Source organism: Syngnathus acus, chromosome 9 (assembly GCF_901709675.1).
Source record: "Syngnathus acus chromosome 9, fSynAcu1.2, whole genome shotgun sequence".
In the NCBI taxonomy this organism is placed as follows: Eukaryota; Metazoa; Chordata; class Actinopteri; order Syngnathiformes; family Syngnathidae; genus Syngnathus; species Syngnathus acus.
In genome coordinates this window covers 4511882-4526318 of record NC_051094.1, presented here as the reverse complement: position 1 = coordinate 4526318, position 14437 = coordinate 4511882, and the positions used below count along the sequence as shown (strand labels likewise).

General features: G+C 44.0%; 2 protein-coding genes across 2 annotated transcripts; both read right to left on the bottom strand.

The window, feature by feature from the left end:
• Positions 1–3757: 3757 nt before the first annotated feature.
• Positions 3758–7400, bottom strand: dmrt2a (doublesex and mab-3 related transcription factor 2a). Its single transcript, XM_037259397.1, has 4 exons — positions 7286–7400; positions 5976–6324; positions 5284–5386; positions 3758–5077 (listed from the first exon to the last, which is right to left on the bottom strand). The coding sequence occupies exons 2-4, from the start codon at positions 6309–6311 to the stop codon at positions 4104–4106; spliced, it is 1413 nt and encodes a 470-aa protein (XP_037115292.1). The 5' UTR covers positions 6312–6324; positions 7286–7400; the 3' UTR covers positions 3758–4103.
• A 3158-nt stretch (positions 7401–10558) lies between these two features.
• On the bottom strand, positions 10559–13595 carry dmrt3a (doublesex and mab-3 related transcription factor 3a). The gene is made up of 2 exons (XM_037259398.1): positions 13145–13595; positions 10559–11657 (listed from the first exon to the last, which is right to left on the bottom strand). Exons 1-2 carry the CDS (start codon positions 13515–13517, stop codon positions 10690–10692), a joined length of 1341 nt encoding a protein of 446 aa, XP_037115293.1. The 5' UTR covers positions 13518–13595; the 3' UTR covers positions 10559–10689.
• Between the last annotated feature and the right edge of the window lie 842 nt (positions 13596–14437).

The following is a 14437-nucleotide window of genomic DNA, read 5'->3' as shown; positions in this document are numbered from 1 at the left end:
GTCAGACCCTTAATTAGCCTCACTTAACACAACATGGAATTTGGTAGGCTTATCTTTTATGTGTGGACCCACAAAAAAAATCGCAAGAATCCTTCCCCGGTGAAGTAAGTAAGTATAACGATTCTGGGATTGGACCTTTTGGAATTAAAATTGAGAAATGTTAGTGTGTGTGCACACTTCAAACAGGCCAAGGGCCAAGAGTTAAAACACAGTGTGTTGATGTAACAACACACACATTAGCACAGACGCTGTTGCCAAAACAGGCGCAAAGTTGCACAGTGGCAACAGGTTGTTTGTCAGCCAGCACCAAGGTTAAAATCCGGAGGGCTTGGCAGCAAAAAGATTGTCACGTTTCACATTGCCACGCCTGAAAGGACACATTATGTCTGCCATTTTGGTATGAAGCAGCCATTTTATACTGAATTGTGACAGATTCGATTTTTGTGTTCAATCTGTGTAGGCAAAGTTGAATTATCCTACATAAAACCAGAAACCAAAATGATCGAATCCATTATACCAAAGTTTTATTTGGCAACATAAAGTTTGCTAGACATGAATGGAGCCACAAAAACAGCTCAAGCAGCCATATCTGAAAAGACGGCCATTTTAGTTTGAAGCCAACCGTTTGAGTCATTGTGTCGATGCCCACGTTCAAACATAAAGTTTTAATCTTTAAAAATGAAGCCCCTGAAGTCACTTTCAATACGCAACTTGAAATTTGGTAGACATGAGTAGAGCCACAAAAACGTCTACCAATTTGCTTTGAAGTTGCCATTTCAGAGTCATCGTGTCCATCTCCGCATATAAACATGAACTGTAGTCTTCATTTTATAAATTTGCTACCAAAGTTGAACCACGTATCCTTGACAGAATTGGAAAAAATGAGATGTGTGAAGCATAGCATCAAATTTCAATGACTTGCAGCAAAACACAGAAAGCTGAGATGCCAAAATATGAGTCCAAAATTAAGTCAAAGGAACTTGAGCATCAGTCCATTTCCCAGCAGTGTCCTGAGGTAGCAGATTCAAAAAAATAAGAACCTAAATTTAGCGTCTATGTGTGCATGGACTCCTCCAGGCCAATGCAAATGAGGGCCCCTCAAGTTTTAACTTTAGCAGACTCGCTGTTTACTCTAGTTAGCGGCAGCCAGGTGCGGCGGCCATTTATCAGCACTTTAGTAAAATCACAGCTCACGCAGCGGCGGTCGGTGCGGTCGGGCAGCGGCAGCTGCGATCAGTCACGTCGCGGCGGCCGCTAAAAGAAGAGTCGTGAATCATGGGCAAAAGACAACAAAGCGGGCAGAAATAACACAGAGTGTGACGCTACATAATGTCGCTATGGCTATTTTCTTTGGGGGCCGCAATGTGACACACTTTTTCCATAGAATTTACATGAAAGTTTAGACTGGCAAATTTGCTACAAAATGACAGGTGGACGTGACGTTTGCCATGAAATAACACTTAAAAAAAAAACACGCAAAATGAAGAGTAGGTTGAGCTGTCAACATTGTCGTGATAGAAGACATTTTCTTGTGGACACGAGTATCAGTGGCAACTGCGCAAACATTTTTTGGAAACTTAGGTATTCATTTCTGTTAACACAACACTCGTTTTCCTTCTTTCTCCAAAAATGTACCTCCGGTTTAAGGGAACGGTTCATTTCACATTGCGTACAGTCAAGAACTAGAAGTCAATAATTAAACGTACAATAACAACAGAACCTAACCGCATGAATAGCAGAGGTTTACTGTATAATCACATTTCCCAAAATATCTTCTCCAGGTGTCGGAGCAGACATCCGCCTCGTTGCCGTCGTCGTCGAGGTGGTCACGCTAGCAACTCGCGACGAGTTGGGAGATGCCCCAAACACACACGCTATTATGACTGGAGGAGTTAATGGAGCGTGATGTAGTTTGCATGGCGTGAAGTTCTTCCCCTACTTTTTAATGACCACCAATATCGCCATGGCGGAACACTCCTGTTTTCCGGGATAAATAAATACAGTTGGTGACTCAAGATACTCGCCTACCTGACTTTTTTCCCAAAGTTTTTTAAGATATGAGCTGTCAGTCGTGTCAGATAGTAAATATTCTTTAATGAAATTCAACTTTTTTTGTCACCACTCCAGTTTAGCGTTTCTGCGAACGACCAAAACACCCACAAAACTTTGCATTATTCTGCTAACTTAAGGCTAATGCTAACAAAAGCATTGGCGAGGATATTGATACTTTCTTCCACTCTTAAATTAGTATAGACATTTCCACATGTCCATTATAGGAAACATAATCTGTGTTTTCTGATGAATCTTTTGGGGCTTTGTGGAAAGATTTTCGCTCCGCCAGTGATAATGTTCCAAGTACCGTAATTTTCGGACTATAAGTCGCGGTTTTTTTTCATAGTTTGGGTGGGGGTGCGACTTATACTCAGGAGCGATTTATATACATATATATGTTTTTTTTCACTTTTTTGGGCATTTTATGGCTGGTGCGACTTATACTCCGGTGCGACTTATAGTCCGAAAATTACGGTAATGTGTCCTGCGTAATAGCGTGAGCAGTTTTCTCCAGCTCATTGCCAAAAGGATGCGTTCAGGTTGTAGCAATCCCTGCAGCGACATTTAACACGACATCGGCAGCGACGTGTATTAACGACAAAGCACCCTTGTGACCTTTTGCCTTGTTGTCACTGCGAAACAAGAGACACCAAAGACTAAATTCCCAGGCCACTTTTCCTCCTATGTGTGTGTGCATGTGTGCGTTTGTGTGCCTTGCCATGAAGGAAAGTCAGTCAAGTCTCGAAATGGCAAACGACACCTGTGTGCACGCAAACAAAATGCTACTGTGTGAACGGCAACTGTTGATAAGGTGTGTGTGCGCGTGTGTGTTTGCGTGCTGTGAAGTCAGCAATCCGGCTGGCTCCCTTGCTGACATGCTCAATCCCCCCCCCCACCGTGGTCCTCAGCAGATCGTTATCAGTGGCCGTTTAGTACACACAAACGCTGTGTGGCGCACACACTCACGGGTTCTGTTTACACAACAACACGTGTGAAAACGGGAACGATCTTGTCTTTGAAAGCTGCACGTACAAATGTGCTTAAAATGTTTTTCCTTCACACGAGTTGACAGTTGATGTGTAAATTGGGCTGCAAACATGATAAATGTCATTAAAGCTGATTGTAATCAAAATAAAGGGTCACTGAAATATTTAGTGATTGTCAGTTTTTCTTGTACCCCACAGGGATCCTCATTCAAGGCCGCTGGTCACTCGGGAAAATATTGGACCCTTTTCCCTGCCGCCGAGAATAAAATCTTGAAAGGTAGGGCTGGTTTTCTTTTGGATATATTTTTGGATGTCTTGAATTGATCTTCAAATGGAGTTTTCATGTTTCACCAATGATTATTTGAGATCCATTATTTGGGAGATCATTATTGATTCAGACAATTAATTACAAAAATATCCGTTATGACTAAAAGAATGTATTTTCGAGGTCCTTTACGCTCAAAACAAATAGATCAATTACGGGCTGAAAATTTGACTGCCACATTTGTTTCATTTTACAACAGCGAGAAAAATCAGCGAAGATTTGATCATTTTTGGGGGGGCTTTTGAGGGGCAATGTTTGAGTGTAATTACTACATTTGTGTGTTTTTTTTATTTTTATATAAATGTCCTGTTCTTAAGCAAAAGTTGGATTTTATTATTAGGGAAATGGCAAGATGGCAGACTTACTTGAGTATGAACTCTGAGGCATTTTAGGCAAAGTCTTACAAAGTTTATTGACATGAGCAACTTGTTTAAATACTTTTGACTTTTTTTTTTTCACATGCACAAGCGGAAACAATATATAATACACTGTACAAAACCAGAAAGTGTTCTTTTTGGACCCAAAAACCATATTTACATACAGAGAACCCCCGCCGACTCTTGAGTTTGCGATTCTCAGTCATCCATTTGCATTTTTCCAGAATGTGCAAAATTGCCACAGGTTGGCGCCAAAACCTTGGCAGACAGGAAAGTAGTAATCCGAGCGACGGAGGTTGATTGAGCTGATTTGTCTGGGATCTAAAGTTTTTTTTCTAAAAGAAAATTGGGTGTATTTGTCTTTCAATGAAACGCTCGACTCATGGCGGGTCTTTTCAAAATGGCCTCCACTGAGAAGGACAGGGACTCGCCGGCAGCCATCTTGGTCCCTCCCGGCTTGGACAGAAAGTCTTTGGCGCACCTGTCGGCCATTTTGCCGGCCTGCGCGTCCTTGCCGGAACTTTCCCGGAGCTTGCGCGCCGCCTCCTGCAGGAACTCCTTACAGTACGGTGCACCCCGGAGTTCGGGCGCCGCCCCGCCGCCGCCCTTGTCACCCAGCGAGTGTTGGATGAGCGAGTGAAAGGTGGAGTTGACTTTCAGTGAGAACTTGGCTGCGTCCTTAGCTGGGAAGGCTTGTCCAAAGTTCCTCTTTGGCGAGTAGAAAGCAGAGTTCTCTCTCATGGTAGATTTTGGGGGATCCTGCAACAAGGTGGCTCGCGAGGCCTCGGCGTCGGCCACGTCCCGCTCCGCTGGCTGGCTCTCGGGGGGCGCGGTCTTGGGCTCCCACGGCGCACCGCCGGGCTTCATATTCTGCACCGCCGTTGCGTTGAAGAGGCACTGGCGGTAGAACAGGGCGTCCCCCAGGTTAGCGGCAGCACGGGGCCACACCACAAAGCCCCCTCTTGGGTAGTGCCGGTACGTGGCGGCCACGCTCACGTTGGACGAGACCAGCTCCACGTTGTTAGCGGCCGCGCCGTACGGCACGGGCGCGTCCAAACAGGCCGGGCCCAGGCACATGTCCTTGGGGGACACCTCGGGCGAGTACGCCGACTTGTAGGCGCTGTAGTCGACGGCATGGTGCGCCACGTTGCTGGCGAAGAGGAGCGGGGAGGCCTGGCCGTTCTCCAGAAGTTCGCGCTCCTTGTACTCGCGCTCCAGCATGATGCTCTCCAGCTCCTTGTCGGCGAAGGCCCGCCTCTTGCGCATGCGGTCACTCAGTGGCGGAGGCAGGCTCGGGTTGGCGGCCAGGAAGGAATCGGACGGCACCGGGCGGAAACCTGTCGAATTGGGGGACAAATTAGGACGTGCAAATGGTTTCAAGTTTGATAGCAACAGCTCCAGGACAGGTTCCCCTTTTAACCAAATAGGTCAACTCCTCAAAAGTGTAAAACAAACAAATAATAATATTTGCAACAGCTGCTTCAATATGAACTCGTTTGAAAGCCCATGCAGAAGAAGAGAGATGTAATTGCCAGTTTTTGACCTTCGAGGATGCTTTTGGCCAGCAGAGTTGATGGACGAACATGTCGCTGATAGATGGGCCTCCTCTCCGCTGGAATTTGTTTCCCAGACAGGCCTTTTTTGTCCTGAAAAAAAAGAATCTGGTCATTCGTAAATAAAATTCGTCTCAGATCAAGTCACAGCTAGCATCAATCTCTTTGTCTTTCAAGTCACGTGTCACAATCCGATTGACCGTGTTTAAAAAATAGACTTAAATATCAAAATATTGTGTCTTTAAAAAGGTCCAATTTTAACCCGGCACGACACAAGCCAAATTTTCATTGCTAAATAAATCCAACTGCACATACGATTTAAACATTGTAACCTCCCAAATTACTCAATGTAGTGTAAAGCTAAAAGCAAATTCCCAAATGCAGAAGACTCAAATATCAGAAAACACAAAGAGCCCAAATTTTAGGGGGGGGGAATATCAGCAACATAGAAGAACAGACAAGACGCGATTGACATTGTTGACATTGAAATGTCTTTTAAAAAAAAAAATCCTGATCGTTATCATTAAGTGTGAAGCATACTTGCGTATTTCATTTTTTATTTTTATTTCAATAGAAATTTCTAATCTTTCTAATCCGTCTCGGGAATTCTCCGCATTTATACTAAACGTGCAAGTGCGCAACGTCAGAGCTTGACCGTCCCTGGATCCGCCTGCCGCCTTACCTCGGTGGCTTGCTGCCTCCGGAGCGCCACCTGCGCGGCCATCACCCGCTGCCTCTCCACCACCAGCAGGCAGTTGGCGCACTGGCAGTCCCTCCAGCGGCAAAAGCGTTTGTGGCCCTTGAGGCACGACACCACGCCGTGGTTGCGACAGCGAGCGCACTTGGGCGTGCGGCTCAACTTGCGCTGCTCGCCCAGGCTCAGGCCTCCGGGGCCCGGCTTGGCGGCGAGAGCGTCCCTGCCGTCGTGCTGGTTGTCCTCGTCCACTCGCTCGCTCGCCTCGTCGGCCTCCGCCTCCACGCTCTCTACGTCGATCTCGAACTCGCAACCCTCGGTCATGTTTGCGAGCGCCCTGAACACCATGCAAAGGGATTTTTTAGTTGCGGGAATTGCATGGCAATGATGACGATCGTTTGCAATGTCATGCACATAAATGCATAGGAACGATTTGCACATTTTCTATTTGAGATAGAAAGGGCATTTTATTATACTCTTTTTCTCATTCTGCGTATTTCTTTTGTTTAGAAGATTGCATTCATATAGTCTGGATTATAATGTAGCACATTTCAGGATAGCTTTTTTTTCTGAAATGAGAGGAAAATGCAATACAATTACGAATAAGTAAATGCTTGTGTGAATATATTTAGATAGATAGATAGATAGATAGATAGATAGATAGATAGATAGATAGATAGATAGATAGATAGATAGATAGATAGATAGATAGATAGATAGACACGTGACATTATTTTAGATTTGCATTTTTTTCCAGTTTACAAAATATGCACGTGCTGCAGCAGTAAATCTTCATTAATATGTTCTCATTCTCTACATTATGGAGAAATGAATGTTAACCAAAAAAATTACAGTACTTCTTAAAGTCACGAAATATGGTTTAGGCTATTGCATGAAATAAAATAATTTTAAAAAGTTGTTAAAAAGTGTTGAATTCTTATCCAGGTTTATGAATATTCTCATAAAACATATTTAAAATAACTTTTTTTACTCCAACAATGGAGATAAATAAGAATTGATCAAAATGACTTTAAATGTTAAAGAGTGCAGGATTCTAATCCAGATTATACGAATAAAAAACTAAACAAGGGTTAAAAACAGGTTTTAAAACAAAAAAACCCTGTAAATTCCAGAAACTATGAATGTCAAATACAAATAAACACTCAGCATCCAAGTTAGACTTAAGCATGTCTTAAAACAATCAAAAAATAATTGAAGTAAAACAAATCAATTCCTGCGCTGATTAGTTTTATTTACCTGCTAAATTAGTGGCCATACTAACAAGGAATAAAATTTACCTCCACGAGTGGACGGTCCTTTCACTCCAGTTGTTTTCCAGCCTGCTGGAGAGCAGCGATCACTTAATTGTCTGTTAATTGACTGCGTGTGTCTGCGTGTGTAAGCCGACTGAGCCAAATTTGCTCGCGCAGCGCCAGCTCACCGCAAACGCGTCTCACAAGCCACGCCCCCTCTGCTTCTGATTGGCGGCCTCTCCAACCAAATACAAAAAAAACCCGAAACTGACCAATAGGGAGCCACCAAGCTTCCGCGGTGCTCAAATCTGCTTTTTGACACAAGGTCCTTGACAATATAACCGTCATAAATGAATTAATTTCCTGTCATGGTGTTTCTAGTCAACATATTTGTGTGCAGTGCTGATTTAGCTTGTTAGCTCATTTCTTCATGTTCCCTTTATATGCAAAGGTCTTATTAATGTTTCCAAACACCGCAAATTAAGGAGGAGGTAGCGAGATGATTTTGAATGTGATGAAACATCCATTTAGTTTCACCTAGTATTGCAAAATCAAACTTTTTTCTTTTTTTTTTTCTTTTTTTTTCTGTTTTCATTTATTTGATGACATTTTTTAATTAATTTCAACATTTGATTAATTTATTTTGAAATTTGTCATTTTTTTATACTTTCTTTGGTTGTCTTGTGTAGATGATAATTATATGTAGGTCTTATGTTATCTCTTTCCACTTTATTTTGGTTAAAGATGCATACACATTATTTCGTTGTATCTACCTTTTGTGTTTTCCTAGTGTATTACTGGTCAATATTTGTAACAACCGCGTAATAGGCCTCAATCTAAAACGCTGTGTGCAGCCTGGGGTTCTCTGGGGTCCTAACTCTTCCTCCATGTGTGGAGAAAGGGAGGGTTGAGTAGTTTATTTGGGGTGGGGTGGGGGGGGTGAAGACCTGCAGGTGCAGCTTGACTCTCCACTTGGTCTCTTAATTTACGACGGGGGTTACAAGCGGCCACCCCACGCTGCAGTTTCCTGGTGAGGAATGCTTTGATCCGACGGGCCCGGCCCACAGCTCAGGTCGGAGGGATGCGCTCGTCACCAGGGTCTGGACACCTCCAGGTGTAACGTATTCTCTGTGGCTCATTAAGGACCCCTGGGATGATACTTTGAAGGAATTCTTGGCATCTTTTTTTTTTTAAAGTTACACCGGGAAATGTGGGACAGCCTGTAGATCTTGAAGGTCTTCCACAGGTCGTTGTGGATGGTCTCAATTTCTCTGAGAGGGGGAGTCTTGGATTCTCAATAAAACTCGGGTTTGTGGGTCCCCCATGAAGAGCTACCTGTCCCTGTTGAAACCTGGGCTTCATGAGGTGGTTCCAAATAATCTTTGGAAGGCTTGAATGACTTCTGAAGTAGTTCTAGGTTCTGTTCAAGAAGATATGGCAATCTTTGGAAGACTCTTGATGGGTTCAGGGCCCTTTGGAACATTTAGAGTTCTTTTCTGTTGAGTCTTCTGAAGGGTTAAGGATTCTTGAATTAAATGTCGCTCATGTTCAAGACCATTTAAGGTTCTTGCAGGGATTCAAATGAGTCCTAAGACACTTAAAGGCATTCTAGGTCTGGAAGAAAAAAAATGTAGGTCTTCATAGAGGTCTGTGGGAGAGAAGAATGATTGTTTGAGAGGTTCCAAGTCACGTCAAATAAGATTTGTGGTTCTTCCAGCTGGTCAACAAAGTCTTCACGAGTGTTGGAATAATCTTGAGGAGGAGTTCCAGATCTTGTTACAGAAAACTTTGGAGTTCTTGTGACGGTTCAAATGAATCTTTGGAGGCTTTATTGACACATGAAACTTTTCCAGAACTTCTGTTGGGTTCTGGAGATGTTGGTGGTATGTGGTGTTGTTGACACACACCGAGCTGAAATGACATTTGATCACGTGCTGTCGTGTTTCTGATTGAAAGAGCAGCAACTAGCTGGAAGTGTCCTACTGAGAAGGAGGAGGAGGAGGTGGTGGAGGTGCACGCCACGCCACTAAAAGTGTAAGTGGAGCGCTGTTATGTTAATTAGCCCGTGATGGACTCGCAACACATGCACTTAAGGACATAAGCAGACATGGCGAGCGGCATTTGTCTTCGTCTCAAGTGCTTTGACACCTTGACCCGACACCAGTCAAAAGATAACACGGCAGTTAACACACTAAATCAGTTCTCACCGTCGGTCATTTTGTTTTATACTTTTTCATGTCGTTTCAATGTCTGTAATTGCTGTTTTATTTCTTTTGCAATTGATCATGTTTTGAAGACAGTATTTCTACCGTCTACAATTCTAAATGTACATTGTAGGGGAAAATATTGAAATAAGTGTTGGTGTTCATCTTGGGTTGTAACTGAGGCCCTTTTCTTAGTCGTGAAAAGCATCAAATGTCGTTTCGACGTCCAAGCACTAGATGTCACCCGAAAGCAGGTCAACTCAACGAGCTGTATACAACTGGAGCGCTCATGCTGTGTCAACGTTTGACCAGCAGGTGGCGGCATTTGTCACCTTATTTGAATGGAAGGAAACTGAACATGCTGTGCCACGCACATGCTGCAGATTCTGCAGATCCAGTTGTCCAAACATTCTGTTATATATGAAATGAGATTACATTATCTGATGCCGTTTACAAATCTTCAAGGAAGACGTGAGTTCGGCTTTTATTTCTACTTGTCCAATTACGCCACTAGGTGAATTTACGTATATCCATGTTTTTGGAGGTCACGCATTTAATAACGCCTCATGCATTTCAAGAAAACGAATCTTTTTGAACAGTTGATCTTTATGTACTTTTGAGATCAGTGTCGTAGCAACTTGAAATCTTTCATAGCTGTTAGCATCTCAAAGCAAACCAGGCAAAAGTGTTGATGGTTAAATTTGGTGAACATATAATCTGCGTCTTATTTTACCAGAAAGAAACAATTTTCTTGACCTAATTTGAGCCGCCCTCTCCTCTCTGGTGGTGAAGACTACAGACTTGTGATTCTGACATCTAGTGGTGAACACTGTTATTACAACTTCAAACTGCTTCGCTACAGTAAATATTTTTACTTTCGAAAACAAATCAAGGGCTATTTGTAGTGTGCCACGTGTTTTGGAGGTGTCCCATTTTTATGTTTGAATCAATTTATTTTCCGTTGTGTCCCAGTTAAAAATGTTGAAAGGTGATTTTGTGACACTAACCAGATGATTTCTATTTGGCTCATTTGCTTTTGTGTACAAAGTGGAGGTGATGGCTGGGCTTTAATAAGGCGACATTTGACACACTTTACATTTACAGTGTCTCTTGTTTATTAGTCACACTGAACACATGCTCACAAACATGACATCATGCAGGAAATAGACGTAAATGTGCGTACATTCACGAGTAGCGCTCACGTCATTGTTGGTATGGGTCTGGTCATAACAAACAAAAAGCGGTCTAGCTGGACGAGTTCATTATGCGGGAGTCGGACGAATCCGAGCGTTCCTCGTAGTCCTCGTCGGGTGAGTATAGGCCCCCTTTGGCCCCTGGCCCGCAGCCCTCCCCGTCCTGGATGCCGCCGCGGGACTCTTCTGTGACTCTGGAGTGGTGCTGATGTAGGAGTGAGGCCCCCCGGAAGACGGAGCCCCCGGGAGCTCCGGCCGGGCCGAAGGGCGACACGTATTGGGCGGCGGCGGCGGCTGAGCGTAGCTGATATTGCTGCTGCAGGGCCACCGTGTTCCACAGGGTCACATCGTTGGGCACCAGGGCTCCGCCTGGGCCCCGGGTCAGGGAGTTGCGCAGAACTAGCGGGTAGCGCGGGTGCTGAAGGGGGACGCCCAGGGCCCCCACTGAGGGCGACTCAGACGTGAAGCGCAGCGAGTCCGGCACCCTGAAGGCGGAGCCCACCGACCACTTGGCCGAGGACGTCACCGGGTGGTAGGAGCCCAGGCTGTGCTCGAAAGGATGCCCCCCCGGCGGAAGCACCAGAGGGTCTGGGTGCGATTCTGGGTGCGGCTGCCCGCCTCCGTCCGAGCCCCGGCTGGACAACAGCACCTCGATGGCCCCTACCAGGTCGCCCCCGCAGCCTCGGAGGATGAGCTCCAAAACGGGTGCCTTGTGGCTCGGAAAAATCTTCTTGAGGACCTCCAGTGGGGGACGGTTGGCTCTGAGGCCGAAGGGAAGGTTGACTGAGCCGGCCAGACCCTCGATCAGCACCGCCCGGCCCCCTGGACTGGCAGGGCTCTTCTGGGGACTCTCGGTAGCTTTGGCTTCTTTCTCTCCCGGGTGGCCGTCTGGGGGCTCCGGCGTGTAGCACGAGTTTGGTTTGGAACCTTCCGGGGAGCTCACTTGATCTTGGTCTCGCTCTCCGGGACTGCCCCCGGTCTCGGGCCCAGACACGTCCCCACTCCCATCCTCTGGAGCTTCTGCAAAACAAGCAGCGCTGTTTTATATTTGCTATTAGAGAGCAATAACCCAATTGTGAAATTACTATGGATAATAACGTATTTTGCGATGGATCCTGGTGAAGTCTGCCTAGTAACAAGTGACCCAAAATCTGGATAAATCCGATCAAGGGTAAATAGAATTTGTGGTATGTTGTGCTGTTAATAATAAATTGCAAATTATTGTTTTTGGATTAAACGTGACATTTAACAATGAATTTTATTTTTAAATTTGTGTAAAATAATGTTAACCTTTTAAAATGTATACATATACAATGCGTATTGTACAAATATAAGTGTATTATTGTGTATTGGTTTTCATGTAGCAATGTATTTTTTATGAAAAATGCTTTTTACATAAAAATATATTTTATGTACATAAAAACAATATTTTACTTTACATGTAACATTACATTTTTCATCAAATTGTTTTTACAAGCAGCAATATGTGTTTTCTGTACATGAAGTCTGTCAATGATTTTTTTTCTTTCCAAAGTGTGTTTCAATGAATTTCAGCGACTCCATCATGCTCGTGCAGATGCATTAAAAGAAAAAACGTCGTTAATCACGTGTCAGGCAATAATAATGATCCTTTATCTTTATCTAGCGCCTCAAGTTTGTCATCTGCTCAGTCAATGTGCATGGCGATTGTGTCAATTTGATTGCTATCGTTTTGAATCCTTTAGATGCCTTTAAAAATACGTCAAGCCACAAATGGACACAATTAAAACGCATTTGTTTATATCACGAACCATCTAAATACATATTTGTTTGTTCAAAGTTGTTTTGTTTTTTTACAGGCGGATAAAAGAGCTGACATAAAATGTCCTATTCAAATGTAGAATGTAAAAGAGGACTTACATTTGTATTTGAGAATATAAAATTTTCCGAAGGCCGAGTGTGACATCAAAACAACCTGAAATGCACTCATTTGATCCAGGTCTCCTTAAATCATTTACTGAGAAATGTTGTAATTTAAATAATACATATATTTGTGTGTGTTATTTTGTTACTTTATATTATGATGATCACGACAAAAATTCCATTTTAGACATGAAAATACATACAGCTCACATAATACCCTTTGCGTGACGTATACGTTTGTATACAGGTGTATGTTTACATATAACAATATAAAACGTTAATAATGCAATACAGCATAAAATAAACAATTTAGCCCACGTTTCCTCCATAGTTTTAATTTTTTCTATTTATTGTTAATTTTGAAACAAAGTTGGAATCCCTGCTTGACGATTGTGATGATGTAGTTTTTGTCAATTAAGATAGACGGCAACGAAAACTTGTTCACTTGTTTTTCATTGTTTTCCCCTGAAATATATTTCCAGTGTGTCTCTACTAAAATAAGTTATTACTAATCAAAAGAATCGGAAGTCCAAAAGTGATCTGATTAAATCCAGAAGTAGTCTTTCCGAAGTGTTGACTGCTTTCAAAACGTGGGCGCGCCTTACCGCGTCTTTCCTCCGCGCTCCGCCAGCTGGCGTCGGACTCGCCGCCGGTTGCCGTGGCAGCCGCAGCCGCCGCCGCGGCCCCCTCGGCCGGCACGACCCTGAGGGCCTCCGGGATGAGGCTGTCCAGGCTCTCGTTGGCCTGCTGCCGGCGCAGCGCCACCTGCGCGGCCATGACGCGCTGCCTCTCGATGATGAGGATGCACTTGTCGCAGGCGCAGTCCTTGAAGCGGCAGTACCTCTTGTGGCCCTTCAGCCACGACAGCACGCCGTGGTTCCGGCATCGCGCGCATTTGGGGGTCCGCTGGAGGGGCGCCCGCGGCGGCTGCGACACGGGCGCGCCTACGTACAAGTACGGGGAGCCGTAACCGTTCATCGCCCACCCGGATGTGCTGTGCGCGCTGTCCAGTTTCGACACTTGTCACACGCTCGAGATGAGAGAGAGAGAGACAAGAGTGAGGGGACGGGGACCCGGGTGGCGCAGGGGCGGGTTGGGGTGGCTTACTTTACACGCCCACCCACCCGACTGTCTATCAATCAGAACGTGCACGTCAACCACAACTGTTCCCTCCTTGGAAAAATAGAGGCAAAAACGTTTCGGAAACACTTTAGTGAGTCAGTTGGCTTTAATTTTCTTGGTGAATATAATTCAATATCTGAAGTTATACAAGGACAAGGCTGTCAATCAAAACGTGCACGTGACCGAAGTGGTCGGTACTTGGGAAATATGCAAAAAATAATCACTTTTAGGATTTTGTTTTTTAGAGGGACTAGTGATTACGTTTGTTTATTTTATGTTTTAATCCGTGAGATATTAAGCAAACATTTCAAATCCGACACCAAAATTTTTTTATTCAAACTTAGAATTGGATATTTATTAAAAATATATATATATTATGGACTGAAGGGATTTAAATATTTGTATTGTAGTTTGGGTATGACTGATTTGATTTTTGTTTAGGTATAATTATGGTGAGAAGCTAATAATAAAAATCACAAAGAAGCCCCCAAAAGTGTGTGTGGCGGGGGGGGCATCCTTGACCCAGATTTGCATTAAAAATGTTGACATTCTAGCTTCTCCTCCATGCCACTACTCCATTAAGCATAGTGGAGACACTTTGAATTGTCGTTCGCGCCAGCCTGCTACCCAACAAACAATCGGCTATTAAACCGGAACAAATAAAAGAGCAATCTAGACGGAACTCATCTGCAACTTTTACAACTTGTACGTTTTTCATGCGCTGCAGTGAATACAGAATTGAGTAGCATCACCTAATGGAGGCCGGTGTTAGTTTA

Excerpts from the sequence above, each read along its gene's own strand:
- dmrt2a (XM_037259397.1), bottom strand. The coding sequence starts at position 6,311 with ATGACCGAGGGTTGCGAGTTCGAGATCGACGTAGAGAGCGTGGAGGCG. Across the intron at positions 5,387-5,975 it reads GGAGGCAGCAAGCCACCGAG|GACAAAAAAGGCCTGTCTGG; the intron begins GTAAGGCGGCAG and ends CTTTTTTTTCAG. Across the intron at positions 5,078-5,283 it reads GGCCAAAAGCATCCTCGAAG|GTTTCCGCCCGGTGCCGTCC; the intron begins GTCAAAAACTGG and ends CCAATTCGACAG.
- dmrt3a (XM_037259398.1), bottom strand. The coding sequence starts at position 13,517 with ATGAACGGTTACGGCTCCCCGTACTTGTACGTAGGCGCGCCCGTGTCG. Across the intron at positions 11,658-13,144 it reads GAGCGCGGAGGAAAGACGCG|AAGCTCCAGAGGATGGGAGT; the intron begins GTAAGGCGCGCC and ends CTTGTTTTGCAG.